This window comes from Panthera tigris, chromosome D4, assembly GCF_018350195.1.
Source record: "Panthera tigris isolate Pti1 chromosome D4, P.tigris_Pti1_mat1.1, whole genome shotgun sequence".
Lineage (NCBI taxonomy): Eukaryota > Metazoa > Chordata > Mammalia > Carnivora > Felidae > Panthera > Panthera tigris.
The window spans coordinates 72,983,522-73,011,267 of NC_056672.1; the positions used below are offsets into that span (position 1 = coordinate 72,983,522).

The 27,746-nt window shown below is 51.6% G+C and overlaps 1 protein-coding gene across 7 annotated transcripts in view; it reads left to right on the plus strand.

Annotated features, from left to right (window-relative positions):
- RGS3 (regulator of G protein signaling 3) overlaps positions 1-27,746 on the plus strand; it is a 139,712-nt gene that overhangs the window by 26,287 nt on the left and 85,679 nt on the right. For 3 of the 7 annotated variants that reach the window (XM_042964886.1, XM_042964891.1, XM_042964887.1), the window contains 7 exons: positions 6,176-6,226; positions 8,327-8,385; positions 9,421-9,518; positions 10,503-10,571; positions 18,635-18,695; positions 19,868-19,958; positions 20,594-20,649. In XM_042964886.1, coding sequence (XP_042820820.1) covers positions 6,176-6,226; positions 8,327-8,385; positions 9,421-9,518; positions 10,503-10,571; positions 18,635-18,695; positions 19,868-19,958; positions 20,594-20,649 — 485 coding nt within the window. Of the gene's footprint in view, positions 1-6,175; positions 6,227-8,326; positions 8,386-9,420; positions 9,519-10,502; positions 10,572-18,590; positions 18,696-19,867; positions 19,959-20,593; positions 20,650-23,238; positions 23,427-27,746 lie in introns of those variants that run through there. The other 4 variants (XM_042964888.1, XM_042964889.1, XM_042964895.1 and 1 more) reach the window with 4 other exon arrangements.

A 27,746-nucleotide genomic window follows, 5' to 3' on the forward strand; every position in this document is an offset into this window, starting at 1 on the left:
CTTCAAAAGAACAGACACTTGAAATGCTCCACAGGGCTGCATGCCCAGACTGGATGGCTCCCATTTCCCCGTCACCCCTGCAGCCTATCATTTCTCCTTTAGGGGGCAGAAAGTGAAATGCGTAAACGTGTGTAACCCTCTCTGAGCCTCCGTCAGGCTGCTGTGTGGGTCCCACAGCCCAGGATCACAGAGAGAGGGTTGACTGCCTCCCGCTCTCCTGTACACACAGCTTGGGGTGCAGCCTTGTCCCCAAAAATGGAGTGTTGGCGGCTGGCTAGGCTCCATGTAGACCCAACCTTCTTTGTGCGTTTTTTTCCCTGATGTCATCCCCTTTACTGTGGCTTTCGACACATGACAGCTCATAAATGGGGAATTGCTTTGGAGGTGAACTGGGTTTGGATGACCGCTGCTTCACGTTAGCCGGCCAAGCCCCTCATCGATGTTCTCTGCAGACCCCAGGGTGCCATGAGCTCCCTCTAGCACACGTTCCTGCTGCTCCCTGAGTTCAGCAGTGGTTTGTCGCCCCATCTTCTTGCTTTGTGTTTTGAGTATGTCTCTCCCTGACTGTGTTCTGAGAGTCAGAGTTCATCTTCCTGTGGTCCTCGACAGAGTGAGGTTTGCCAGATTGAATTTCTATAGCTGGGTTCCATACCCCTTTTCCCCAGGGCCCGGTGAGTCCGAACTCCCCGGGTCCTGGGCCAGCAGAACCTGTACCTTCTCTGTGCCTTCCGAAGCTCACTGTTACCTAGTGTTTTTCCTGTCACGTGTGGCCTTGTCTGCTCTTCCTTTGTCTCTGGGCCCTGGCTCCGTGCTTTTCTGCAGCCTCTCAGCACCACCCTTTGCAGAGTTGGTCCCCAACACCAGCCCATGGAAATTGGGGGTGTGCCGTCTCCAGGGCCTCTGAACACCCCAATAAGGATGGTTTCAGGCCCTTTAGCCTGAACATTCCCGGGCACTGTCACAGGCCACTCCCTGATCCGGGGGGGGGAAAGTGGGGATATTGATAAGATCAGAGATTTGAGGGGCCGGTGAAAGGCTTGGTTACCTAGATAGGCAGATACCCAGGGATTCAGCCTGGCTTCCCCCCCTCCCTCGCCCTTTATAAAAATGTTTATTTATTTATTTTGAGAGAGAGAGTGAGAAAACGTGAGCAGGGAAGGGGTAGAGAGAGAATCCCAAGAAGGCTCCATGCTGTCAGCGCAGAACTGGACATGGGGCTCAAACCCGTGAACTGTGAGATCATGCCCCGAGCCGAAACTAAGAGTTGGGCCAACTTTAGTTAACTAACTGAGCCACCCAGGAGCCCCTTGAATTCCCCTCTACCCAATGGTTTATTTATTTTTCCCCTCTTTTTATATTTTTTTAACGTTTATTTTTGAGAGAGAGAGAGGGAGAGAGATACAGGGCACAAATGGGGGAGGGACAGAGAGAGAGGGAGACACAGAATCCAAAGCAGGCTCTAGGCTCTGAGCTGTCAGCACAGAGCCCGAAGTGGGGCTCAAACCCATGAACCATGAGATCTAGTTGGACGCTTAACTGACTGAGCCACCCAGGCACCCCACCCCCCACCTGCCCTCAGTGGTTTATTTCTTTAGACTTGGGGATGTTTCTTTGAGCCTGCCCTCCTTTTTGGCTTCCTCTTGGCTTCTCAAGCAAAGCTGTGACACCTTGTCCTGTGTCTGATGTCTCTCTCTGCTCCTGAATCCCAGGGTTGCACTGCACAGATGCAGTGGGGCACACTGGTGGCTCCAGAAGACCCACTTGGTATACAGGCAAGAGTACTAGAGTTGGGGCAGGATTCTGGTCTCCCGTTCCGGCCTGCGTTACTCTGGGCCCAGGGCAAAGTCACCCTCCATATGTGGGCATGACTGTTCTGGCTTCCAGTTGAGGAGGCTGGGTAAGATGACTTCAGGGCCCTTGAGGCACAATCATTTGATGGAATGGGAGAAGCAGAGGGGACAGGCATGGCCATGTGGCGGGGGCGGGGGGGTCGTCTCGTTCTTGATTTTGCCCTTCTCTGTGAGCCCAAGGATAGGTTGGGGGAGGGTGTGTCCTGTGCTGGGGGTCTGAGCCTAGTCTGCTGGGCTTGGTTTCTGTGCTGTAACAGGGTACAGAGCATGCTGATCCTCCCCGAGGAGACCTGCACGGCAAGATCCGGAAGGGCAGCTGCATAGACTCCTCTGATGTCCGAGTCAGACTTTGCTCCAGGCCTGTCCTGTGCTCCAGCTCCACTTTCGGCCTTACCCCTGCCCCTGCCCTAGCCACTGGGCTGTGAGTTCCCTGAGGGCGGGCACTGGGCCATTCAGATCTTCCTGACTCAGGGCCTCATGCAGCTGCCTGGCAAATGTTTGTCAAATGGACTCAGCGAGCCCTTGTGTTGGGAGGCTTCTCCATCCTGATTTCTGCGAGAGGGTTGTTGATAGGTGATGGTGTTGTGCAGCTCAGTGATTCTTACAACTTCGGAAAGCCAAATGTGTGTGGGCCAAAGCCGGCTTTGCACTGGTAATCATTTCAGAAAAAATGTTTGGTGTTAAACAGAGTTGCCTTTGGGTTAACGAAATCCGATCTGTGACCGCTGGCCATTTTTGTCTGTTTCAAAACCTTCCACCCCACACTGGATCCGGCCCAGTTTCTGTAGGAGATTTCTCAGCCCCAGAGAGCCCCAAAGTGATAATTGCTCAGATCTTGAGCTAATAACACCATGGGTTCTCTTGGCGCCTTTCACCTCCTCACCCTTCAGCATTATCTGATCCGCACACAGCTTGGCGAGTGCAGTAACCCCTGTTATTAGCTCCACCTCACAACTGGGGACAATGTGGCTCTCAGAGAGAGGAGGCTAAGTCGGGGCTGGAACTGGAGCAGGCCTCCGGGCTTCTGAGATCCGTGTCCTGGGCAGGAGAGCAGCGGGAATTTCTGATGGGCGAAGAGCTGATCAGGGGTTTCCTGGAGCCTGGATTGCTTGGGCTTGCAGTTTCAGCACCCCAAAGTACGAGGAGCAAGAGGTTTCCAGGTCACAGTGGTCGGGGGACTGCTGCACAATTTCCCTTCTTTCTGTTTTCCAAACCCTGCCTGGCCTTCCTCCAGCCGGCAGCAAAGCACAAGCCCCAGCCACAGTCCCAGTTTCACGGGGCGTGTCCGGAGATGAACGGTTGGGATGTTGAGGGGGCGTCACTGTGGATGTCACTGAGGAGCGGTGAAAGGACTTTAGGCTTTAGATCTAGAAGAGAGAGCCCAGAGACTGACAGCAGAACCACAGCTGGGCAATGAAAGTTACTGAGAGGCCACTTCTGTCTGGCTCAACATAAGATGGAACGTTGAACCATCAGAGTTATCACAAAAGAAAAAGGGCTCCCATTGCAGGAAGTGAGCTCCCTATCACCAGAGGTGATCAAGCAGAGGCTGATGGCTGTGCGACAGGGTTGTCATGGATGCAGGGGCTTCCTGGTTGATGTGTGGGATTGCTGCAGGCTGGGAGGCCCTGCCGCATCCTCCTTGCCTCCCCAGTGGTGTCCACTGGGTGGATTGAGTTCAGTGGCTTTTTGAGGTTCTAAGAAGAGTCTACTGGACTGGGGAAATTTTTCAGCACGTCATTGAGGAAGAGGAGTATGGTCCTCCTCTCCTCAGTCCATGCTGAAGGACCACTGGGCATCTGTGAGGATGACTTAATGCTTTGTTTTGTTTTTATATTGTCTTTAAAAAAATTTAGAAAAGCTGGGGGAAAAACCAGCTCCTGATTCTTCCCCTGCTTTCCAGCCCTGGGCCTTCTGTTATGTTTACATTTCACCCTCCCTCCCTCTCTTCCTCCCCTCTCCTCTTCCTCCTTCCCTTCTCTCCGTGTTCCCTCTTCTTATTTTTAATTATAGAAGTGCGATAGTTCATATAATTTGCATTGTTGAAGCAACAATAGTGATAGATTTAAGTTCCTCTTGACTTCCCTCCCTCTAATTCTGTCCCTTCCCTAGAGGTGATCCCTGTTTTTCATTTCATACACACACACACACACACACACACACACACACACACACACACACACACACACCCCTATGCCATCTGTACTGTTCTGCAATTTGCTTATTCCTCTTAAACACTTATCACAACAATGTTCCGATGCTGGGAAATACAGAGCCCCCCATTTTTTATAACAGCCCCCTTATTCTATAGCACAGCTAGACATAGCTTTTTTAACCATTTTCATATTGATGGACATTTCAGGTGTTTCCAGTTATTCCTTATTTTAAACAGTGTTGGAGAGCCAGCCTTGTGCTCATGTGTGCATTTTTGTCTATGACAGTTACCCGGAAGTAGAATTACTAGGCTAAGGACATTTACAATTAAATTCTAGCAAATGCTGCCAGAAATTATCCTCCATTTACATTTCCAACAGGGTGTGATAGTACCTGTTTTCTTACATTTTTAACCAACGTTTGACATTATCTGTCTTTTATTTTTAATTTAATTTTTAAAAAAGATTGTATTTTTGGGGTGCCTGGATGGCTCAGTTGGTTGAGCATCTGGACTCTTGGTTTCACTCAGGTCATGATCCCAGGACTGTGGGATTGAGCTCTGTGTCAGGCTCTGCGCTGAGTGTGGAGCCTGCTTAAGATTCTCATTCTCTCTCTCTCTCTCTCTCTCTCTCTCTCTCTCATCTTCTGCCCTGTCCCCCTCTTGCGCATGCTCTCTCAGTCTCTAAAAAAAAAGATTCAAAAATGTTTTTTTTTATTAAAAAAAAAAAGATTTTATTTTTAAATAATCTCTACACCCAAGATAGGGTTCGAACTCACAACCCCAAGATCAAGAGTTGCATGCTCCACCAGCTGAGCCAGCCGGGCGCCCCAACATTATCTATCTTTTAAATGACCTGCCGAGCAGATTGATGGGAAATGGTATTTTGTTAATTTGCGTGTCCCAGATCTCTGCGAGGTTGAGCATCTTCTTGTATGTTTATTGGCTGTTTTGTCTTTTCTGAATTTCCAGATCATGACCTTTGTCTATTTTTCTATGGTATTTTCTCATAACCTTGTTTATGATATCTTTAATTGTAATGGACATTGAAAATTTTTATGGAGTTAAGAGTTATCTCTTTCCCTGTTGCCTCTGCATTTTGTCTCTTGCTTAAGAGGGTCTTTTCCAGGCTTATAGACATGTTCAGAGGCTCTTTGGTGAGCTCTAGTCCAGGGCTCCTCAGCCTTTAATGTACCTGTGCCTCCCTGGGGATCTAGTTAAATTGCAGATCCTGATTCAGTATGCCTGGGGTGGGGCCTAAGATTCTGCATTTAAAAAAAATGTTTATTTATTTTTTGGGCAGAAGGGGCAGAGTGAAGGAGAGAGGGAGAGAGAGATTCTCAAGCAGGCTCCACTCTATCAGTATAGAGCTCAACACGGGACTCAATCCCATGAACCCTGAGATCATGACCTGAGCCCAAGTCAAGAGTCAGACACTTAACTGACTGAGCTACCCAGGTGCCCTGAGAGTCTGCATTTCTAACTCTCATCCAGATGCTTCTGATGCTGGTGGTTCTCAGACCACACTTTGAGTAGCGTAGCTCTATGTCAATGCCACAGAAAGCCTCCTTATTTTTTCTTTAGGGAGATCAGGGTTCTGTGGAATGACTGAAGGTGATAGCATCAACTTTGAAGGAATTCTCTGCCCACGCTTGATCTCATTTCTTTTGCTTTCCCCCCAAATCATTTGTTCCTTGTCCTTGTGTTGTTTTTGCCCTTCCAGAACACAGCTAACTGTCTGTCACGGTGCAGGGCTTTCCCTGACCTCCCCCTTCACCTTTTCACCCCCCCCCCCCATCGACTCTTGACCAAGGCCCAGGCTCCTTAACTCTCCAATCTAGGCTTGTGATGATGTGGATGCAATAACTTTTCCAACTGTCCCAGTGGTGAGAGCTCTCTAGCACTGGCCTGGACTTCCTTGTAAAGTAGTGAGCTCCCCATCACCAGAGGGGTGTAAGCCTGGGCTGGAGAACCACTGCTGGGTGTATTGCAGAAGGGACTTCTGATGTTCTGAGGAGGCTGAACTAAGAGGCTTCTGAGCTCCCTTCCAACCCAGGGACTGAATGGATCTTTGAATTGCTTCACATGAACAAAAGAACATTCCCATCTCTGTACCCCATTTCTCACCCAGCGAGGAGATGAGGTGAAGTTGTTTCTGTTGTTGTTTCCTTAGGTCAGCTGAAGCTGTCGATTGATGCTCAGGACCGGGTTCTGCTGCTCCACAGTGAGTATGGGACCAGGCCATGAAGGTCCTAAATGCCACGCAGAGGACTTTACACTGTACCTGTCCATTTATCCATTTGTTTGTCCTTCCATCCAGCACTCAAGTTCTTACTGAGCTTCTGCCATGGCCTTTGCTGCCTGGACTCTTCTGTTTAGCCCAGCAAGCCCTGCCTGTCTCTCCAGCCTTTGTGGCTCTTGCTGTTAAAATCTCCCTCCACCTCCTGTTGTGTCCCCCTTGAGGGCATCATGCTTGCTCATGCCTCTGTGCCTTTGTACCCACTACTTCTTGTGTCTGAAATAGCCTGCCTTCTTTTTGAATGTCTTTTGAAAAACAGCTCTCCCTCCCTCTGAGTTTGCAAGATACATGCCTGCCTTCATCATCATTAAGACTCAGGAAGGAAGGCTCATTTTGCTTCATTTTTTTTCCCTCCGGGAATCACCCCCTGACCTACCTGAGTATGTTGTTTCCCCCTCTGTGTCCTTATCGCAGCTCTGACTGTGCTGTGTCACTCTGGTCTGTCCAAGAAGTGCAGTGGGGCAGCAGCCATGTCTGCCCCACCTGCTCTGGGGGCCAGGGAGACCCAAGGGTTCCTCAGGTGGGGAGCCTGCCCCCCAGGCCCACGCCCTCGAGGGGCAGGGTGCACACAGGAATAGTAGCTGGGACACCAGGCAGAGTAGACCAGCAGGCGCCTGGGGTCCTCCGGTCCTGGCCTTGGGGAGGGCCCAAGGTGAAGTTCCCAACGACCGGCAGAAGGGGGTTCTTTGCCAACCAGAGCCTGACAACAGCTGTGCAAACAGATTTTGCAAAATGCATCTTGGCCTCCGCCACTTCATTTGTCCTGCGCCGTTTGCTTTGGCTTCACCCCAGTCTTAGAGTTCTTCATCCCTTCCAGCCTGTTCCTCTCTCTCCTTTGACTTCATGTGCTTCACGCCTCAGACACTGGGAGCCCCGTTGGAACCAAACCCCAGGGCCCAGCCCAAAAGGAACAGAGAAGAAAACAGCAAAGAGGCTCTGCTTCTGTCGGACCTGCTGCCTGATTTCTGCAGACCTCAGGCAAATGGGCTGTGCTCGCTTTCGAGATCAGACTTGCTCCTCACCTCCCACCTGCCCCTGGCTTTTATTTAGTACGATTTTTTTCTTTGGCAAACCTTCCTTGAGCAGTTCCTTGCTTGCCAGAGACTCTGCTAAGCACTTTAGATACATTCTCTCATGTAACCAGCACCACTACCACATGAAGCAGATGTTATAATCACTAACCATTATCTTATTATCACTCCACCATTAAAAAATAGCAAATTCAGGGGCACCTGGGTGGCTCAGTCAGTTAAGCGTCTGACTCTTGGTTTCGGCTCAGGTCAGGATCTCACGATTCGTGAGCGTGAGCCCCACATCGGGCTCTGTGCTGACAGCGCAGAACCCTCTTGGGATTTCCTTTCTTCCCCTTTCCCTCTGCCCCTCCTCTGCTCCCTTGCTCTTTCTCTCTCAAAATAAGTAAGTAAACTTTAAAAAAAATTTTTTTTTTTTAATCGCAAATTCAGTTGCAGAGAGACAAAGCAACTTGCTCAAGCTCTCCTGTCTCATAAGTGGTGAGTTGGCATTTGCGTTGGTCTGTGGACCCAGGACCACAGGCTGTCTCTGGACCTAGGCTTTTGCCTGCTGTGTTACACTGTCCACCAGCCACAGCGCAGCTGACGGGGCAGAGTGAGCTCTCCAGCCTGGCCCCTCCATCCGGGGAGGCAGTCTCATGTGGAGGAAGGAGCACAGGACTGGGAGTCAGGAGATACGGATCTAAACCCAGCTGTGTGATTCCTATTGCTCTGATTACTCTGTGACTTTGGGCAAGTTTCTTACAGTCTCTGGGTCCCCGGGTAGTCTCATCTTTCCCATTGAATGAGGGGTTAAACTCAATAAATTTTATGTTCTCTTTCAACTATAAGATTCAAGGAATTGAGTGCACCCTGAGGGTGCCGGCTGCGTGTGGGAGATGGTGGGAATGGACTAGACCAGAGAGGGGTTAATAGCCAGTGGTTGTTATACATGGTAGGGGCTAGTAATAATCCTTCCTACCCACTCACCCCAATATTTTCATTCTCTGTTTAGTTATAGAAGGCAAAGGCCTGATGAGCAAAGAGCCTGGCATCTGTGATCCCTACGTGAAGGTATGCTGAGCTGGAGGTGGGGGTGGGGGTTGGTGGCATGGGGGACGGTAAGGGACTATGTCACTAGTCTGAGTCCCAAGGTCTCAGCACATCTGTGGGCCCGGTGCCATTCGAAGTGGCAGCGACCGCCTCACTCTTTGGTCAGTAGGCATTTATTAGGGCCAGTGATGAGGCCCTGAGCTAGGATAGGCCCTTCCCTTCGCCCAGCTTGGTGCCTAAGCCTTCCTGCCAGAGCTGGAATCTTATAGGTGATCTTGGTCATCCACGTGGGTGAGCACCGTGAATGTGTGGGTGATGGAAATCCACAGAAAATCCCAAGCCCTCTCATGACAAGCAATGTTTTCACACTTCTCCCTGGAAAAACCGGAGGCAAGGCAGCAGGTTTGGGTGGTGGAGGGGAGGGAGTGTCTCTGAGGCCTAGAAGATCCATCCGAGTGGGGCCCTTGTAGTGAAGACAGAGGCCCCGAAAGGTGGAGGGCCTACTTCCAGCCAGAACCAAAGGCCAGGCGCCTCCCAGAGTGTGCAGCTGGGATGCCAGGTGCCGGCCCTGATGCACCCTTCCATGTTCTCCCCAAAGCCTGGTCAGGGCTTCTGTGGGCAAGGACTTGGTCAGGAGCAGGGCAGGAGCAGAGGCAGGGCAAGGGCAGCCAGAGGGCGAGAGTGTGGATTTGGGGCCTTAGCCGAGGCCGACCTGGAGCCTCTGGTGAGGGAGCACCTAGCAGCTGCTGGGAACTTATAAGAGAGGCCCACACTTAGAGGGAGAGTAGAGCCAGTTGAGGTATACCCCATCTATGGCTGGGCCTGTGGCTGCTGGCTGCGGGGACCTGTCCCCGCATCTGACTCCAGTGCCTCGGCTGGGGTTTCTCTTTGTTCCCCAGCATCTGACTGAGGACTCCCCTCTGTCCTCTGCAGAGGCTGGTTTGAAGGACACCTGGGAAGCCTTTCACTTGGGAGATGTGCAGAGTCCGCTGCAGGACTTTTGTGATTCTGTGTCCCACAAGTAATCATCTCACGCTTACTTTTCCCCAATTCAAGATTTCTTTGATCCCTGAAGATAATCATCGACTCCGTCGCCAGAAGACGCAGACCATTCTAGACTGCAGAGAGCCGGTCTTCCACGAGCACTTCTTCTTGTAAGAGTCTGGGGCAAGCCAGGCCCTTGAGAGGAGAGGGAAGGAGTGTTTATCTGGAAACAGCTCTCTTTGCCAAATCTAGAAGTCTATCTAAGCAGAAAAACAGGGACTTCTAAAGGATGCCTTTGTTTTCTTGTTCACGTATGTCCTTGCATCCCTGGCACCTGGCCCAGCAGCGAGGTCCACGGTGATAAGGTGTCACTTGGCTGGTTCTCACAGCCAGAGTGCCCAGCCTGAGGCTGGCAGCCCCTGGAGAGGATGCATTTTCCCAGTGTGCCTCGGGCCAAGCCTTCTCTTTCAGTAGAAGAAATTTTCCAAGATCCCTCCCCCTTTTGAAATTTGCTAACTTCCTTGAGCCTCAGCTTCCGTGTTTGTAAAATGGGCTTATGACACTACCTTCCTCAGAGAGCTCAGGTGTAAATGCGACAGTGTAACACAGCGTCCGCTTTTGCTGTTTAATATTACTACTACTACTGTTATTATTATTTCTTCCCCCATCCATGAACTCTGGGGCCCTGGGAAGGAAATGGACGTTTCGTATTTTGTTGGTGAAAGTTAAGATTATTCTGTTTTTTTTCAAATTACACGAGGTAATTTTGCTTATGGTAAAAGAATAGGCCAGCATAAACAAAGAAACGAGAAGACGCCCCAAGCCCTACGACTCATGACACGCCTCGACTTCTTTCTTTTCAGATCTTTGAGTCTGTGTGGGTGTGTATGTCTGGGCATGTGTAGGTGTTTACGAAAAAATGGAATTGTTCTGTAGTATTCCACGGTGACCTCCCTTTTGTCCCAAACCATATAATGTAAACCCTTCTGTGCATGTGAATACCGACCTCCCACGCTACTGGCATTTGAGCTTCCTTAACCAGCTCCTTATGGTTGTGTTTAGGTTATTGGTAAATTTTGCAACTTGACAGGCTCCAGGGGTCTAGCCTGGAGCTCGGCCCTACTAACACGCTGGCCGTCTGGTTTGCTTTGCAGTCTTGTCCAAGAGGAAGATGAACAGAAGCGCCTTCTGGTCACTGTGTGGAACAGGGCAGGTGACTCCAGGTGAGGGGAGGTGCTGAGCCGGAAGGGAGAGCCCGCTGTGAGCCCGCGGGTGGCTGCCGGTGGCCGGGCGGCCAGCAGACGGCGGGGACTCGGTTAATACCTGTTGGATGAATGAGTAGTAGTGGCAACGCTAAATCTGAGAGGCTGCCGGCCCCTGGGTCCCTGTCTCTCCAGGCGACGCTAAGGATCGCGTTGTCCGAAAGCAATTGCTGTGCCCTTGGCATCGACAAGACACTGGGTTGGCCACCAGCCTCCATGTGGATTCTGCTCTCCAGGTGCCCACTTTCAGGAAGGGACGCCAGGTGCTTCACAGATACAAATTACAGTAACAATAGACACAGACTCAGCTCCACAGGAACAAAGCTCCTAGGAAAACAGGCCCATTTCTTTCTTAGTCATCGCTGTACCCAGTGCCTAGCACGCAGATGTTATGTAAATATTGTTTGAACGAATAAAAGAATGAATAAGTAATAAGGACAGTAAGTATGGGAAGAGGAAGAGGGAAGTTCATCGTGGGCTGAGGTGATCAAGGAAAGCTTCATGGAAAACATGGGATTTGGAACTTGGGGCAGAGATCAATAAGACGAGGAGAGAAGGTTTTGCATGAGCAAAGGTGAGGAGGCAGGGATATGCATGCTGGGCTCAGGCTGCCACGACGAGGCAGCATAGGAGGTGCAGAGGTTTTATGTAGGAGAGTCCAAGCAGGCTGGTCTTGCTGCCCGGGGCACAGGAGGCCGGATGTTTTCACCAGCATGGGGTTTCCTACAGCACAGCAGAGGAGAGCTGGGTGACGGGGAGAGTCAGCTTCCAGACAAAGGCGGTGAGAGCAGGTGGACTGAGTGCCATGGCCCATTGTGAGCAGTAGGGGTTCATCCACCTGGTGCAGCCCAAGGAATCTGGGAGACCCTATGACCAGAGCATTTGTTGAGTAATCATAGAACCAACTGGTGACCGAAAAAGTAGCTTGGTGAATAAAAATCAGCTCCACTCACCAGCTTAGACTAGAAAATTATTTTGGGCTTGCATGCTTTAAAAACATTTTTTTTTAATGTTTATTGATTTTTGAGAGAGAGAGAGAGAGAGAGAGACAGAGACAGAGACAGAGACAGAGTGAGTGGGGGGAGGGGCCCCAGGCTCCAAGCTGACAGCACAGAACCCGAGGCAGGGCTTGAACTCATGAACTATAAGATCATGACCTGAGCTGAAGTCAGATGCTTACCCAACTGAGCCACCCAAGTGCCCTGAATGCCCTTTTTTTTTTAAGCTTCTCCATTCTGAGAGAGAGAGAGGAAGGGGCAGAGAGAGAGGGAGAGAGAGAATCCTAGTCCCAAGCAGGCTCCATGCTGTCAGCACAGAGCCTGATGTGGGGCTCGATCCCACAAACTGTGAGATCAGGACCCAGGCTGAGATCAAGAGTTGGACGCTCAACCAACTGAGCCGCCCAAGCACCCCTGGGGTTGAATGCTTTTTAGTATCTTCTATTTTATAGCTGGTATGCTTTTCAGAATTGAGCCTTATTCAACCTTCATAATGAAGGATATTTCTTTTAATAGAGCATTTACTTTTTCTCATGGAATGGGGCTTATGGTGCTGTAGGACTCATTCCTTCAGCTGCCATTTCCTGGGTACCAATGTGGCAGCGTTGTTCTAGATGCCGGGGACACAGAGGGTCAGTCAGAGACTGTCCTGCTCTTGAGAGGATCACTGGTAGAGACTTGGAGATGTGGGTAAGGAGGAAGGCATCACGTTGATTCACCAGAGCAACCAGTTACTGGGTGTCGACCACAAGCCAGGAGATGACAGTGCGTCATCTCATTTAATTCTTAACTCTTAAGAAGAGTATGTTTTTGCCTTACATCTTCAGAAGAGGAAACTGAAGGGAAGAAAAGGAGTCTCTTGCCCAAGGTCAGACAGCCAGTGAGGAGTAGAGCCAGGATGGGGACCCAGACAGTTAGACCCCAGAGTCCTCACTCTTAACACTATACTGCCTCCTGGGGTACGAACAAAAGGACAGAAGAAAACCAGCAGAGTAGAGAGGGCAGGGCAGGGCAAGAGTGGGGAGGGATCGCCAAACTCACTGGTGTTGTAGGAGGGTCAAGTACAAAGCAGGGACCAGCTAGAGATAAGACGAAGCGTTGATGTCAGCCAAATCACATGATTCTGTAGGTGTTCTTTGGTTCATGGGCTTCCTCCTAAGGGCCGGTGGCTCTTAATCCCAGGTATGCGTCAGCATCTCCTGGGATGCTTGCAAGGAACCCAGGTTCCCAAGTGCCACATCAGATGGACTCAGTCCAAATCTTCATGGGCAGGATGAGGGATGTGCATTTACACAAGTTCTTGAAGGAACCTCATGCCGCCAGCTTGGTGTTTGGGAAGCTGGTGGTGGAGAGATACTGAGGGGTGTTGAGCAGGGGGAATGACAGTTGTGTGTTCTAGGTCTGTCATCCTGGTAGGGCTTTGGAAGGCTGGGGAGGAGCTAGCTGATCCTTGCAGTAATCTGTGAGAGAGATGCTTTAGGGATGGAGAGGAAGGAGACAGACCCAGGACAGATTTAGGAGATTAGGTGAACGGTACTTAGTGGTGGTTTGGCTGTGACATCAGCAGGGGAAGTCAGGGATCATTCTTGGGTATTGGGTGGTGTCCCCAACTAAACCAGTGTGCTCTGGAGGGGGAGGGAACCAGCTTCGGATACACAGAGATGTAGGGGCTGGGGAGCAGCCAGTTAGGAGCTGTGTAGGGGGGCAGCCTTGCTGACACAGAGCTCAGGGGATAGAGAGGTCTGTGCCAGGTACAGGTGTGGGAGCCATGGCCACCGAGGTGAAGGGCTGAGTAGGTGGGACCGCCTAGGATGACCGTGAGTGCCAAGGCTCAAGGGTCAGAAGCCCATGTTGACAGGAAAGCCTGAAGAAGACAGAGGAGGAGTGTCGGCGGGACGGAGCATGCCTGGGGAGCCCACCAGATGGAGGCAAGGAGGGGAGCAGGTGCGGGAGACAGGCACCACGCTGGGATCTGCCACTGAGGTCTGCCCTCCTGGGAGACCAGAGCGAGCCAGGCAGAGTGCAGCTCACGGTTTTTGGAAAAGAAAGCGAGGCCGGGGAAAGTGAGTCAGCGCCCAGCGGGGCAGTGTGACAGAGGCAGTGTCTCCACTTGTTGCCTATTTTGGGAAAGTGAGATTCCTTATTAAACCAAACACAGTTGAACTCGTGGTCACCATCCCAACCCAAAGCTCAAGAGGGGCAGGGCAGGCTCCGACAGGCCTGCCACGGAACAGATCGCCAGCCCCACGGAGGCCCGCTCAGCCGCAGGGAGGCGCAGTGTTGACCCGTCTCTGAGCAAGAAAGACCTCCGAGCTGGGGGAGGCAGGCAGAGCAATGGCAGGAAGCTTCTGCCCTGCGGAACGCTCTCAGATCACATTGTGCTTCCCCAAAGGACGGACACGCAACTTACCAACGCAAAAGACAATTACAGAAGAAAGGAAACAAACATCTATTGAACTCTTCTCTGTGGCCAAGCACTTTACATGCATTATCTCATTTAATCCTTGTAACAACCCCAAGAGGCAGGAATTATTATTGTCCCTCTCTTCATAGAAGAGGAAACCGAGGCTTACAAAGGTTAAGGAACTTCCCTGAGGTTATGTAACAGCTCACGTCAATTAAGCACTTAATGTGCACTGTGTGTGGGCATTACATACCATATTCTAGGCATTGTCCAACTTAGTCTTCACAACACGGTATAAATAGGTATTCCTGTTGTCTCTCTCTTACATGTGAGGACACAGAGGCACAGAGAGGTTAAGTAACTTGCTCAAGCTAATGCAGCTAGGATGTGGTGGAAACAGGATTCAAGTCCAGGCAGCCTGGCGCCAAACCTGCGTGGTCGTAACCACATTATAGCACACTTGACTGTGTCGCACAGGCGATAAATGACTCCGAAGCTGTACCCTGTCGGCGTCAGGACAATTGTTCCTCGGAGGCTGGGCTGCTTCCCGTGGCATTTATAACGCGGTTGTACGTAAGTCATCCAGCTGGACATGTGGCAGTTACGTTTCGAAACGGGAGATAGAAGGGAAGCATCTGTTTCACGAATTCTCACGATCCTTTCAGTGATGGCCATAAACTTGTGTATGGGGAGCAAAATGGTCTACAGAGACGTTCTGGGGAAGGGCTGGTTGATGTCATGGGGACACAGTGGGAACCAGGGGAGGGGAACCAGGCCTTAGAGCGGAGATTTTGGCTCCAACTCACTATGAGACCTCGGGTAAGTTCCTTCCCCGCTCCCGGCCTCAGTTTCCTCAACTGTGAAATGCAGTGAAAAATGCTAAGATATTCAGCTTTCAGGCTTTGTGAGTTTTCAAGAAATTCTAGACATTTTCAAACATAAGCAAAAATAGAAAATATCATATAATGAACCCTCATATGTTCATAGTCCAGCGTTAGCAATTATCAATGTATGGCCAATCTTACGCATTCTCCCCTCCTCCAGTGGATTATTTTAAAGCATATCCTAGACATCATCTCATCTATATATATCTCTCTAAAAGATGGCTCAAAAAGACAACCACAATGCCACTATCATGCTTGACAATTAACAGTAACTCCTTAATATCACTGACTATGGAACTTGGCTATTTAAAAGTTTTGTTTGGGGGCACCTGGGTAGCTGAGTCGGTTAAGCGTCCAACTCTTGGTTTCGGCTCAGTTCATGATCTCACGGTTCATGGGTTTGAGCCCTGCATGGGGCTTGTCGCTGGCAGCGCAGAACCTGCTTGGGATTCTCTGTCTCCCTCTGTCTCTTCCCCTGTTCTGCTTGTGCATACACGCGTGCATGCACACTCTCGCTCAAAATAAAAAAAGATATTTTAAAAAGTGTCCTTTAAAAAAAACTAAAAGTTTTGTTTGGTAATATGGCGAAGAACAGACTGAAGCTTCTAGTATCAATCATAGTGCTTTCAGAATCTGTGGCCAGAGAACAGTGTTAGGGTTGTAATGTCACGCACCAAGTTAAAAAAAGAACAAAACACACACACGTGTTTGAAACACATCATCTTTTATGCGAAGAGTATGCACATTTATGGGGAGTCTGCCTGCTGTGTGTCATGCCCTGTCCTGGGTATTCTAAGTGTTCTCTGTCCTTTAATCTACTTTCCAGACAGGACTCTAGTGCCAAGTACAGTGCCATAATGTTAGAGAGCTTGTGACCAGACATGGGGAAAGAAAAGGAAAGAAAAAACTGGATGGAAAAGTATGTGTTCAATTTAAGCCATCCAATTAAAAATAAAATTGCTATTAAATGCTGTAACCCTGTAACAGAAATAGTTTAAGGCCCCTGAGAAAGAGAATTAAAACGCATTCCCTCAAAATAATGCATTTTCATTTTGTTGTTTTTTTTAAGTTTATTTTTTGAGAGGTGGGGGGAGGGGCAGAGAGAGAGAGCACGAGACAGAGACAGAGACGATCCCAAGCAGGTTCCGCACCGTCAGCACAGAGCCCGATGTGGGGCTTGAACTCATGAACTGTGAGATCATGATCTGAGCCAAAATCAAGAGTCAGATGCTTAACCGACTGAGCCACCCAGGTGCCCCTGCATTTTCATCTTGGTAGTGGGTCTCTAATCCTCTGCTCAAAAGGCCACTGAGCCAAATACCATTCCCCATGAGTGTTCCATGAAGCTTTATCTCTGAGCCTTTGTGCTGGCTGTTCCCTCTGCCTGAGGTGCTTTTCTTCTTACTCTCTTTGGCTTAACTTTTCAGGCCTTCTTCCTGCATTTCAGCCCTAAACCAGCTCTTGCCTCCCCAAGCTTTCAGCATTTGTTGCCTGCGCTGTTCATCTGTCCATCTCACCCTGTCTAGTTATAGCCTTTGTATTGCTGTCTTGGGTTGCTATTTAAATTCCTGCATGTTTGTCTTCTTTCCTTAATGTTGCGGCTCCTTGCCCAGTGCCTGCCAACCAACCGTGGGCATGATGGATTCATCCATTTGTCAGGCCTTCACTGAGTGCACCGAGGCCTGAGCTCAGGGTTTAGCATTCAGAAGTAACCAAGGCTTGGCCCCTGAGACTTTGTGCTGGTGAAATTTTCAGGCAGTCTCCAGGGTGAGACCTAGTTCCCAAGTTTATAAGCTGACTGGTATATTGCTGTGTACTCAGATTACATGTAAAAGAAGTCTTTCTTCCTCCAAAGATTTCAGGCTTAAAGGAGTAGCTAATTGAAGAACACTTAGAGAGAGTTTCCTGCTTATGGACATTAATTGTGACAATTTACTTGGCCTGAATTAGCATGAAATCATTGGAGGCCCCTTAGCAGGAAGCAAAGCTCATGGGAGGCTATTAACCATTTAGCATTCTCTAAGCACCAGGGAATAAAAATTCCACTTATTGAAGAGCAAGAGGAGAGGCAGCCTGTATTACAGCTAAAGCATTGTGCCTGGAGATTCAGAGTTACAGCCATAGCCAGTGTGAAAGGAAAGTGTGTAGCAAGGCAGTGTGAGCGCCTCGATACCAGCTGGGTTGCTCTTGAATGTGTTGACAAACAAAATTAAATTGGTGGTGAGGATGTTGGTAAAGTCTGGACAAGGCTTTTCTGGAATGGCAGCTCTGATCAGTGTCTGCCACGGTCACCGCCACTTAATGCTGACTTGGCCGCTTCCCAGGAGGGAGGCACGTTTGTTTCCGATGGTGGGGGCTGGTGAGATGGGTGTGGAAGGGTTGCTTGACCCAGGGTGAGCACACTGGCCTCTTTGGGTAGATTATTAATATGGCCTTGTCTGATGGGAGGGGGCAAGGAAGAGGGGAAGCAGGTGGAGCCCAGGCCACAGGAAATGGGGCCAGGGGGAGAGAGCAGGGGGAGTAGCAGAGTGACAGGAGCTGGTGAGGCACGGCCAGGTGTGGAGTATGCATCTGCAGGGCAGGTGTGACAGTTATGAGGATCAGTCCCTAGCAGTCTGCAGCCCCAGCCCCTCACTTGACTTGGCTGTCTGCAAGAAGCCAGTTTTGTTTTGCTTAGGACTGTCGGATGGTAAGCTGCCACCCTTTCCGGAGAATGCAAACAATATGTATTTATAGAGACCTAGTCCACTGGTCCTTGACTGGGGCAGGCACAGGCGGGTGCCCTGCAGGATTCCCAGGACGGCTTTTTTTTTTTTTTTAATTTTTCTTTAATGTTTATTTATTTTTGAGAGAAAGAGACAGTGTGAGTGGGGGAGGGGCAGAGAGAGAGAGAGAGAGAGAGAGAGAGGGGAAGACACAGAATCTAAAACAGGCTCCAGGCTCTGAGCTGTCAGCACAGAGCCTGACGCAGGGCTTGAACTTGGGAACGGTGAGATCATGACCTAGGCCGAAGTTGGACACTCAACCAACTGAGCCACCCAGGCGCCCCAGCTTTTTTTCTTTTTCTTTGTTTTTAATGTTTATTCATTTTTGAGAGATGGGGAAACAGAGCATTAGTCGGGGGGGCACAGAGAGAGAGAGGGAGGCACAAAATCCGAAGCAGGCTCCAGGCTCTGAGCTGTCAGCACAGAGCTCAAACTCATGAACTGTAAGATCATGACCTGAGCCAAAGTCGGATGCTTAACTGACTGAGCCACTCAGGTGCCCCAAGAGTACCCTATATTGATGAGCAGTGAGAAATGTATAGAGTTGTTGAATCATTATACTGTATACCTGAAACTAATATATGTATGTTAATTATATTTTAAAAAAGGAGAAAAAAAAAACACAAAAAAACAGACCCAAAGCTTATGGGTAGCTCTGAGCTTCTGTGGTTGGTGGAGGGAGTGCTGTTCTCTGATCCAGGATGCCTGGCTTTCCTACGGAACTTTACTACTAACTAGTTCTGTGACCTTGGGAAGAGGACTGGTTCTGAGCCTCAGCCTTTTCCTCAGTGAAGTGGAGAGAATAAACCCTTTCCAGCTTCACTCACAAAGTTGGAAAGCACAAATTGGGTGATGCTGGTAAAAGTGCTTTGTAAACCACAGTGTATCAGGCAAACCTACGTTGCACTTGATAATTGGCCTCCCGACAGAGCCCTCGAGAAGGTGCTGACTCCAGCCTCTGTTGTCCTCCCAGACAGAGTGGATTCATCGGCTGCATGAGCTTTGGGGTGAAGTCGCTCCTGACTCCGGACAAGGTGGGTCCCAGAGAAGCCTCTGGCAAGGTCGTCCCATGGAGGCCAGGACTAGTACGGGCAGAGGCCTTGGTCTGGAAGCCCTCGGGTGGGGCTTCTGTCTTGTGTGCTTCACGACCTGAATAACAACACTTTATCATCTGAGTGACCAAGGGTTCGGGTCCCCTTCTTGGTTCCTTCTTGTCAGAAATCAGTTGTCCAGGCAGATCCAAGGCTTTCCAGGGGGCTCTGAGTCTGTTGTCTGCCATGAAGGATGCTGGCAGGTCCCTCCCTCGGAGTTCAGCACTGCTGGGCTTGCCCTGGAGGAGGAGGGCCGGGTGGTTCTCCCCCTCTGACGTGATCTACCAGGTCTCATGTTTTTGAGTCTAGCAAGTGCTCAGGGATGGAGTGAGCAGCGACATCCCCTGTGGAGCTTTCCTTTAGGCTGAGTGAAGACTCTCTGGAATCCTGAGACCCTCCCTCTGGGTAGTGGGTCCCTTATCCGCCTCTGCACCGTACCGCCTCCCCCTACCGCCAAACTGGAGGCTTTTGAGGAGGCGAGAGATATGCTCCTTTTGCACATGCCCGGAGATGTCCTGGTGGCCTCTGCATGGAGTTGCCAGGTGGCCCTGCCACTTGGTGTCCTGGAAGTGAAGTCTGGGGGTAGGTGGCTGAGGAACCTTTATCCTGCACGTGGGCGCCAAGTATCTTCTCTTGATGCAGCTGTGGCTTCCTTCCCTCCTGGGGGAAGATGTTCCCTCCATGGGACCGCTCAGGGGCCTCAGGACACCTACTCTCTGGCCTCTCCGTCCCTCCCCCACTCCCTCCCTTCTGTTCCGTCAACATCCATTGGGCTCCTACTGTATACCAGGCACAGTGCAAGGCACATCAAAAAGCCTGTGCACAGCCTAGTGGGAAGACAGACATCCAAATAGACCACTGTTCTCCAGGGCTGACAGGCTGTGGGAATTCAGCAGAGGGGAGACCAACTCCGCCTGGAGCATCAGGGAAGGCTTCCTGGAGGTGCAGGCATGGCAGCTCCCTTTGGGGCAGGGCCGCCGGACTGTCTGTCTCTACAGAGACGCTGCTCCTGAGGGAGGCTCTCCAGCTGCTGCTCTTTGAGGGGGGTTGGTGGCTGCCTGACCTGTGCCTTCTGCCTCCTTTGTCTGAGCATGTCATGCCTTCTCTCACGACAGGAGATCAACGGCTGGTACTACCTTCTGGGGGAACACTTGGGCCGGACCAAGCACCTGAAGGTGGCCAGGCGGCGACTACGGCCCCTGAGAGGTGCATGGACACCACCTTTGGCTTCTGCCCAGACACGCTGCTCCACTCACCCCCTTGGCTTCTCCCTTCCCTCCCTTCCTGCATAGTAGCATCGCCCCGGTGTTTTGTGGCATCTGTCACCCCTGGCTGCAGTCAAGTCAGGGGTCCGGGTCTCACAAACACCTGCTATGATGCTGCAGGCAGCCTCTTGCCTCCAACACCTTTGTTTATATGGTTGGACCTTCCTGGGAGAGGATTATAGGCCTGACGCCATGCGGTTCAGCAACCTCCATTCTAGCTTATGGAGGGCTGGGTTTCAGGAACTTTCTGCATGACTCCTTCTCAGGATTCTCCCATGGGCTGCCTTGCTGGCCTCAGTGTGTCTACCTTGATAGGCAGGGCAAGTGGGCCCTGCCACGAGTCCTGAGGCTCAGGACCGGGATTTCATGTTCCCTTCTCTTCTTTCCTTCTCACATGTAGTTCTGGCTCTTGATTCCCTGTTTAGCCTGAGCTCGGGCACCCCCACATCCTGGAGGCCAGCAGTGACTCGGATAGCCCTGTGGGCCTGACACTCTGGCTTGTCCTCTGGGTGGTCTCTGGAATGGGGCCCTTATGTGCCAGGAGGAACTTTCCAACTCTTCTCTGTCATCTTCCAGGCCCGCTGCAGAGAATTCCAGGATATGGGGACACTGAGAGCGGGGAGAAACTCAAGGTAGGTGGGGACACGCCTGGGTAGGACTGACAGGGCCTGGGCATCACCCTGGGCTCTAACTTTCTCCTGGTCTGTCCCTTGGCCCAGGAGACCCCTATTAGGACCGCCTTTGGTGCCTGACACTCAGGTTCACTTGCAGCTTGGAAATTCACATGACATGCATTTTTATTTATTTATTTTTATTATTTTATTTTAACATTTATTTATTTATGAGACAGAGAGAGACAGAGCATGAATGGGGGAAGGTCAGAGAGAGGGAGACACAGAATCTGAAACAGGCTCCAGGCTCTGAGCTGTCAGCACAGAGCCCGACGGGGGGCTCGAACTCACGGACCGCGAGATCATGACCTGAGCCGAAGTCGGCTGCTTAACCGACTGAGCCACCCAGGCGCCCCAAGGCATGCATTTTTAAGTGATTATTTCTTGTGCTTTTCTCAGGTTACTCTTGCTTGGGGCAGTGGTGGGGGGAGAGCCAGGCCCGGGCCCCTGGAGATGGCTGAGTCTGGATCTTACCAGCTTTCAGTCTCTTAAATCCGAGCGTCCCCTTTCCCCCCAGAACTCTCAGACAGCTCGGTTCCCCTGGCACCGTGGCCAGATCACCCTCTGCTTAGGCCTGCTTGATGTCAGCGAGCAGCCATGAGTCTGACCTGAGACCAGTGGGTCCTTACTCCATAAGGCTGTGAATCTAGAGAGAAACCTTCACATAGGGATTTTGGTGAATTCCTCCAAATTCATTCCATCTCTTGCAGAACATGGCAGGGGACCATGGTTTTCTCTAACAGCCGAGAGAGGGAGAAACAAACTCCCAGTGACTGAGAAGCCGCTCTGTGCCAGATGCTGTTGTTATCTAATTTAATCCTCACTGCCACCTCTGTGATGGTCGTCGCCTCCCCATCTCACAGATGGAAGGCTCAGAGATGTTAGGTCCCTCTCCACGGCCACACAGCCAGCTAGTGATGGAGGCAGGACCTGAAGCAAGGCCTGGCTGCCTCTAAATACACTGTGCCACACTGCTGCTTCATGTGGCCTACCGGGAAGATATGATGGTGCTGTTTTCCCCGATAACATGTTACATGTAGGTGCATGATATTCTACAAAACATCTTCCCTTTCATTTGCTCAATTCATTCCCCCATTCGTTCATTCATGCATTGTCTATTGAACATTCTCACGGGCGAGACCCTGTGCCGGGTGCTGGGGTACAGCTGTGAGCAAGTCAAAGGTGCTTGCCCTCATGGAGCATATAATCTAGAACGGCACGGTCCAACATGGTAGCCACTAGCCTCTTGAAGAGTGGCTAAGGTGACCGAGGACCTGAATTTTTCATTTTATTTAACTTTAATTCAGATTTACCTGGCACACGTGTCCTGTCACTACCACATCGGACAGCACGGTATTAAAACCATTTGCTGGTTACTATATTCTGTGGCTTCGCTAGGAGTTTAAACCTTCTAGCTTCAGTGTAGGAGCTGCAAAGACCTCTCTCCCTTTCTCTGTACCTGCCCAGCACAGAGAAGGCAGTGACCAGAGAGCCTTCCTGGTGGTTTGTAGGAATGACACGGACACGGGCATCAACACTGCGCGTTTCTAGGTGGCTTCATTCTGGATCTGCACCCAGGCCCTGACCTGTGGGGACGTTATTCTGAGGCCCATTTGATTTTCCCGGGCTTGTACACTGGGAGATGTCCACAGGACTCAGCACAGTGGGGGTGGTCGTCAGAAGCTTGGTTGGGCTGAGGGAGAGCCCCCCAGAGGTCATCTGCTCAACTCTCCCTTTGTACACATGGGGAGGAGATAGAGGTCCAGAAACCTGGGTGATCTGCCCACTGTCACGACAGCCAAAGCTGGGCTGTACCAATGGACACTCTCTGGCGTCAAGGACATGAGTGGCGGGGTGGGTTTCCCCAGAGACGGTGAGGTGGTGTAAGAGGCGCGGGGCTCACCAGGTACTGCTCTACAAGGCAGGGAACAAGACTGGGGGCCAGCTCCACCGCACCCTGCTGCGTGACCTTAACCACCGCAGTCCTCAGCTTCTCGATGGGCAAAACGAGGAAGCCAGATCATCTAGTGATTGGAACTCCCTTCCTGATTTGCCTTTATGGTCTACATGTCGTCAGATCCTTAAAGCCGAGGAAACTGACTTTTAAGCAGCTTCTGAATGGCAGGCTGTTCCTCAGATTCCACATGTTTCGTGTTCTCTGTTTTGAGATGGGCTGTCTGTGAGTGCAACCCCCTAAGGCGTCCTTGGATTCTTTAGATTGTGTTAATCCTCTGGATTTGCTACCCGGGACCCTGGGATTTGCAGGGGGAGGTGGCGTTGTTATAGAGCGGGCCGTGTTTTCTGCCTGGGTTCTCGTCCAGCCAGGGGTGTTTGTGAGAACATTGGAATCACAAAGTGGCCCATGGCGGAGAATGCAGCCAGAACAAAGGCGCCCTCTCCCCGCCGGGGGCCGGGGGGAATACTAACTAGTTGACAGGAATTTTAATATAAAACTCTCCCTCTTCCTTGTCATTCTGAGGTTTCAGGAAGCCTTCGGGCTTATCGTGCAGAGGCACACAGCACAGACAGGGCTTGGGGAGGTGAGAGGTGATTTCCTGCCATTCTTCTGCGGGGCGGGCTTCCCAGGGCGGTCATGCCAGGCTGACTGGGCGCAGTGTGGACTCCCACTGCTGGGGGGAGAGCTGGGATTTCATGGGGCGGCAGCTGAGACAGGACCCGCAGCCATGAACCGGTTCAATGGGCTCTGCAAGGTGTGCTCGGAGCGTCGCTACCGCCAGGTGGGTTCTTAGCCCCTTGGGGGCGCATAGGGAGTCATTGGGGGTCGAGGATGGGGGCTCACCTGAGCAGGACTTCTCTCCCTGCAAGTCCTTCCTTGTTTCTTTCTGCTCATTGCAGGTTAATTTCAGTCTAGGGGGAGGATAGAGGTAGGAGCTGGCCCCAAGATCCACCCTTTACCCCCTCTCTAGGGGCAGACCAGGGCCAGCTCTGTATCGTCCTAACCACAGATGTGTGGTGTCCTTGGTGAGATTATCTAGTTGATTTTCTGTTATTTTTATCTGGGGGCAGTGTGGGTTAAAAAAAAAAAAGGCCTCCCAAGCTTGAGATTGGAAATGGCTGAGCAGTTGGGTTTTGTGTTTTTGCTAACTTTACACTTTCACCAACTTTCCCTACTTCTGATGGGACAAGAGTGCCTGTCCTGCATTGTCTGTGTGTGACTATGTGTTTTCACATGTGTTGGTGTGCACTTTTATGTGAGATGGGATGTTTCCGTGTATATGTGTGCACACATGATTTCCTCCCTGGTAGGTGTGATGCCTTGGGGTGGTTCCGGAGTCCTCAGACTCCAGCCCATCCTCACTGAGAAGGCTTGGCCTCTCAGCCTCCTGTCTTGGATGCGGGGCAGAGTGGGAGTGACGATCCCTTAGCTTCAAGGCTCTTCTGGAGCTGCGTGGGGCCCTTTTTCTTATAAACAAGGAATGGGGACAGGGAGGGTGAAGGCAAAGGATGTCCAGATTTTGGGAATGTCCAAACTGAGGGGAGTTCAGGAATGGTTCTGATTTTAAAGGTATAGAAAAATCCCTCTGTGTATTGTAATGACCAGACTGCAATGTGGGTCCTGAGTCCTGCAGACAGGCAGCCTCAGGTCCTAGGGAGATGCCCAGAGGGGCCTCCTGCACCTCGGCTTGGACCCTGGGACCCACCTGTTCTTCCTGCTGTGCTCTCCAGGCCTCAGGGCCTGGCCTGCCCTCCCAGAGTCTGGCAGAACAGCCCCTATGACACCAGCAGCTGGGTGCAGGGTGGTAGGGCAGAGGGCGCTGGATGGAAGGTTGAGAAGTTTTTGGTCACCTTGGGATATGGCGCAGAAGACTGAAGCCCGCTGGCTGTCAGAGTAGGGCCAGGCATGGATATGGGTGGGGCCTGGGGCTCTGGGACTGAAGTTCGAGACAGATCCTATACTAGGAGCCAGCACAGTATTTGGGCACCAGCTTTTTGCTAGACCTGGCTCAAACTCAGCCCTGTCCTCTTTTTTTTCTTTTTCTTTTTTTTTTTTAAGTTTTTAAAAAGTTTATTTATTTTGAGAGAGAGAGAGAGAGAGAGAGAGAGAGAGAGAGCGAGCGCACAGAGAGAGAGGGGGAGAGAATCCCAAGCAGGCTCTGCACCAATAGCACAGAGCCTGATGCAGGACTCAAACTCACAAACTGTGAGCTCATGACCTGAGCTGAAATGGAGAGTCAGATGCCTAATGGACTGAACCACCCAGGCGCCCCAGCTCTCTACAGTGCCCTTAGCTGTAGCTCTTGAGCCTCAGTTTCCTTATCAGTGGAGTTGGGATGGTAATATCCAGTGACGGTGCTATGAGGCGAATGGAAGGCTGTGTACAGAGTGCCTGTGCAGCGCCTGGGATGGACATCTAGGAAGTGTTCAGTCAACAGTGGCAGTCAGGGACTCGGGTGGAAGTCTGGGCGTGACAGGGGATCAGAAAGCAGGCAGGAGGGCAGAGGTGAGGTGCTAGCCTGGGTGAGAGCCGGGAGCAGTGACGGTCCCTGCCTTGGACAGGAAAGAGCAAGAACCACCTCCAGGAAGGATGGCCTCTGCCAGGAACTGCTCCCCTCACCTCCTGATCCTTAGGCCCCAGGTCACAGAGGAGGACTGAGAGCAGGGCTACTTGCAGCTTCAGCTTCCTTCTCTGTGCCATGGGCATGCTAAAACCAGCCCCGAGTACTCCTCGGGGCTGCAGTGATGATCAGGTTCCCTGGGCACTGTCCCCAGGGCTCATGATGGACAGAGCATAATTCTGCCTCCTTTGTGCGGTCCCCCTTGTCACACTGAGCCCGGAGGGGAGCTTGCTTCCTGGCACCCTTTCCCTTTCCCTTTCCTTCCTAGCCCCCAGCTGGCTTAGACTTTCCTGGGCTGGTTCTTCTTAGGCTGGTGCCTAGGAAGGCCCAGGGGGCTCAGCCCATAGTCCTGCCTGGAGGGGCCCAGGGTGTGGGAGGGGGAGGCTGTTTTGTGGGAGCACACGCCTTCTCTCCAGATTCAGCTCTGGGGCCAGTTCCCAAACTGTTCGCATTGAGCCCATGGGTGTTAGGACCTGTTTGCAGAGCTGTCATCCCAGGCAAGAGGACTGTGGTCCTTGCTGGGGTAGGACTGGGAAAGGTCTAGAAAGACTTTGTAATCCCAGCTTCTGCTTGGGCTGAGGATGGATTGAGAGGCCCCCTGAAGTCCTTGTGAGTCACATGGAGTGGATCAAGCTCCTGACATCTTCCCTCAGCCCAGCCTGGGCTTTTCACACTTACTCTACGGTTTGTTTTTCTTTCTTTCTTTCCATTTTTTTTCTCTTCCTGTCTTAGCTGCGTGTTTTCCCAGAATTCTTATGGGAACAGGGTATTTTCCTGCCCCCTCCCCCTTCCCCTTGTCTGTCAGATTTCCTGTTTTACAAACTCGCTTTGAATCCAGGCCCAGGGCTGGTGGGAAGCAGAGCCTCAGGGGCCTCCCCGACAGCCTCCAAGGGCCTTGGTCACCCTGGGTCCCCCGGCCCTCCCCTTCCTCATGCCTGGCCTTCGGGACAGCTGGCAGGTGAATGCCAGGTGCCCAGCCTTGAAGAGACAACCCCTAAAGGAAGGAGACACGAGTGTCCTGACAAGGCCACTGGCCCTCGACCTTTTCCAGCTTGCTGAGCTGGCTTCTTTCTCGACCTGCCCCCCTTGTGCCTCACCAGGGCCCCCTCCATGTCCACTTCTCCCAGGGAGTCTCTTGGGGCCCCGCTCAACCCCTTTCTGACTTTGACCCTCTTAGGTCTGTAGCTTTCATAAACCTGCTCAGAGCAGCCTGGAGTTGCTCTTTGGGGAGGCAAGGTCTGGGCTGTCCGTACCCCACCCAAAGTCTAACTGGCAGTATGCAGAAGGGGAGCAAGGCTGAATTGAACCGGCTAGCAGACAGCACTGCACCCCGACAGTTTCCTGCTGCTGGTGGGACAGTGCTGGGCTGTCCTCACTAAGCACTTGCTGAGTTCCTACTGTGCACCGAGCCTGCCTTGCACCGAGCCTGCCGTCCAAAGTCAAGCACAAAGAACTGTTCCCAGCTCTGTCCTCATACTCGGCTCTGGTGCATGTTGTGTCTTTCGTTTTGGAGAGATCTGCATATTCTTGTCACCCTCTAGGACCCAAAGACCGGCCCCCCCATGCCTTGATACCTCAGCAGAACCCGGCATGCATCAGGAGCTTGATAATTTTGTGTTGCTTTGGAAAGAGATCCGAGGGCTGCCTGGTTGGCAGCAGAGCGTCTGACCCTTGATCTCAGGGTCGTGAGTTCAAGCCCCATATTGGGTGTGGAGCCTACTTTTTAAAAAGGGGGTTGGGGAGCCTGGGTCGCTCCATTGGTTAAATGTCCGACTCTTGGTTTCGGCTCAGGTCGTGATCTCATGCTCTGTGAGTTTGAGCCCTGCATCAGGCTCTGTGCTGACAGTGTGGAGGCTGCTTGGGCTTCTCTGTCCCTGTCTCTCTGCCCCTCTCCCCAACTAGTGTTCTCTGTCTCTCTCTAAATAAATAAACTTGAAAAAAATAAAAGATCCAGGTGGTAGGGCCCCTTCCTGGGACTTCTGAAAGTAGGGTTGTGGATCTGCCATGCAGCAGGCACAGTGAGGTCAGTGGCTAGTTCAGGTTCACTCAGGAGGCCCGTCTGTGCCCTTGCCTGCCCCCTCACCTGGGAGCCCTCACTGGATGCCTTGAGGCCCCGGCAATGGACTTCCCTGAGAATCCTTGCACTTGTCCCCTGACCCTTGGCCGGAGGTTGTGAGTACACATGTCCCTCTCTTCCCTCCCCTGTGCCGTGGGAGAGTAGCAACCAGGTGGGCTTTGTTTCTGGGCCTTCCTCACAGGGCCAGCCCTGGACAGATGCTCTGTGAATCCCCGGGGGGAGGGGGGAGCGGGTGGTGGGGAGGAAGAAGGAAGGGACCGAGGTGGAGATGTGCAGGTCCAGTGGGCTCTTTGGTAAAGGACTGGACCGTGTGTCTGTGGGGTCTGAGGAAGGTGAGGTTTGCACTTCCAAGGCTCTGTCCATCCTAGGCCCTGCTGGGTCAGCCTGGCTTTACCTCCTGAGTT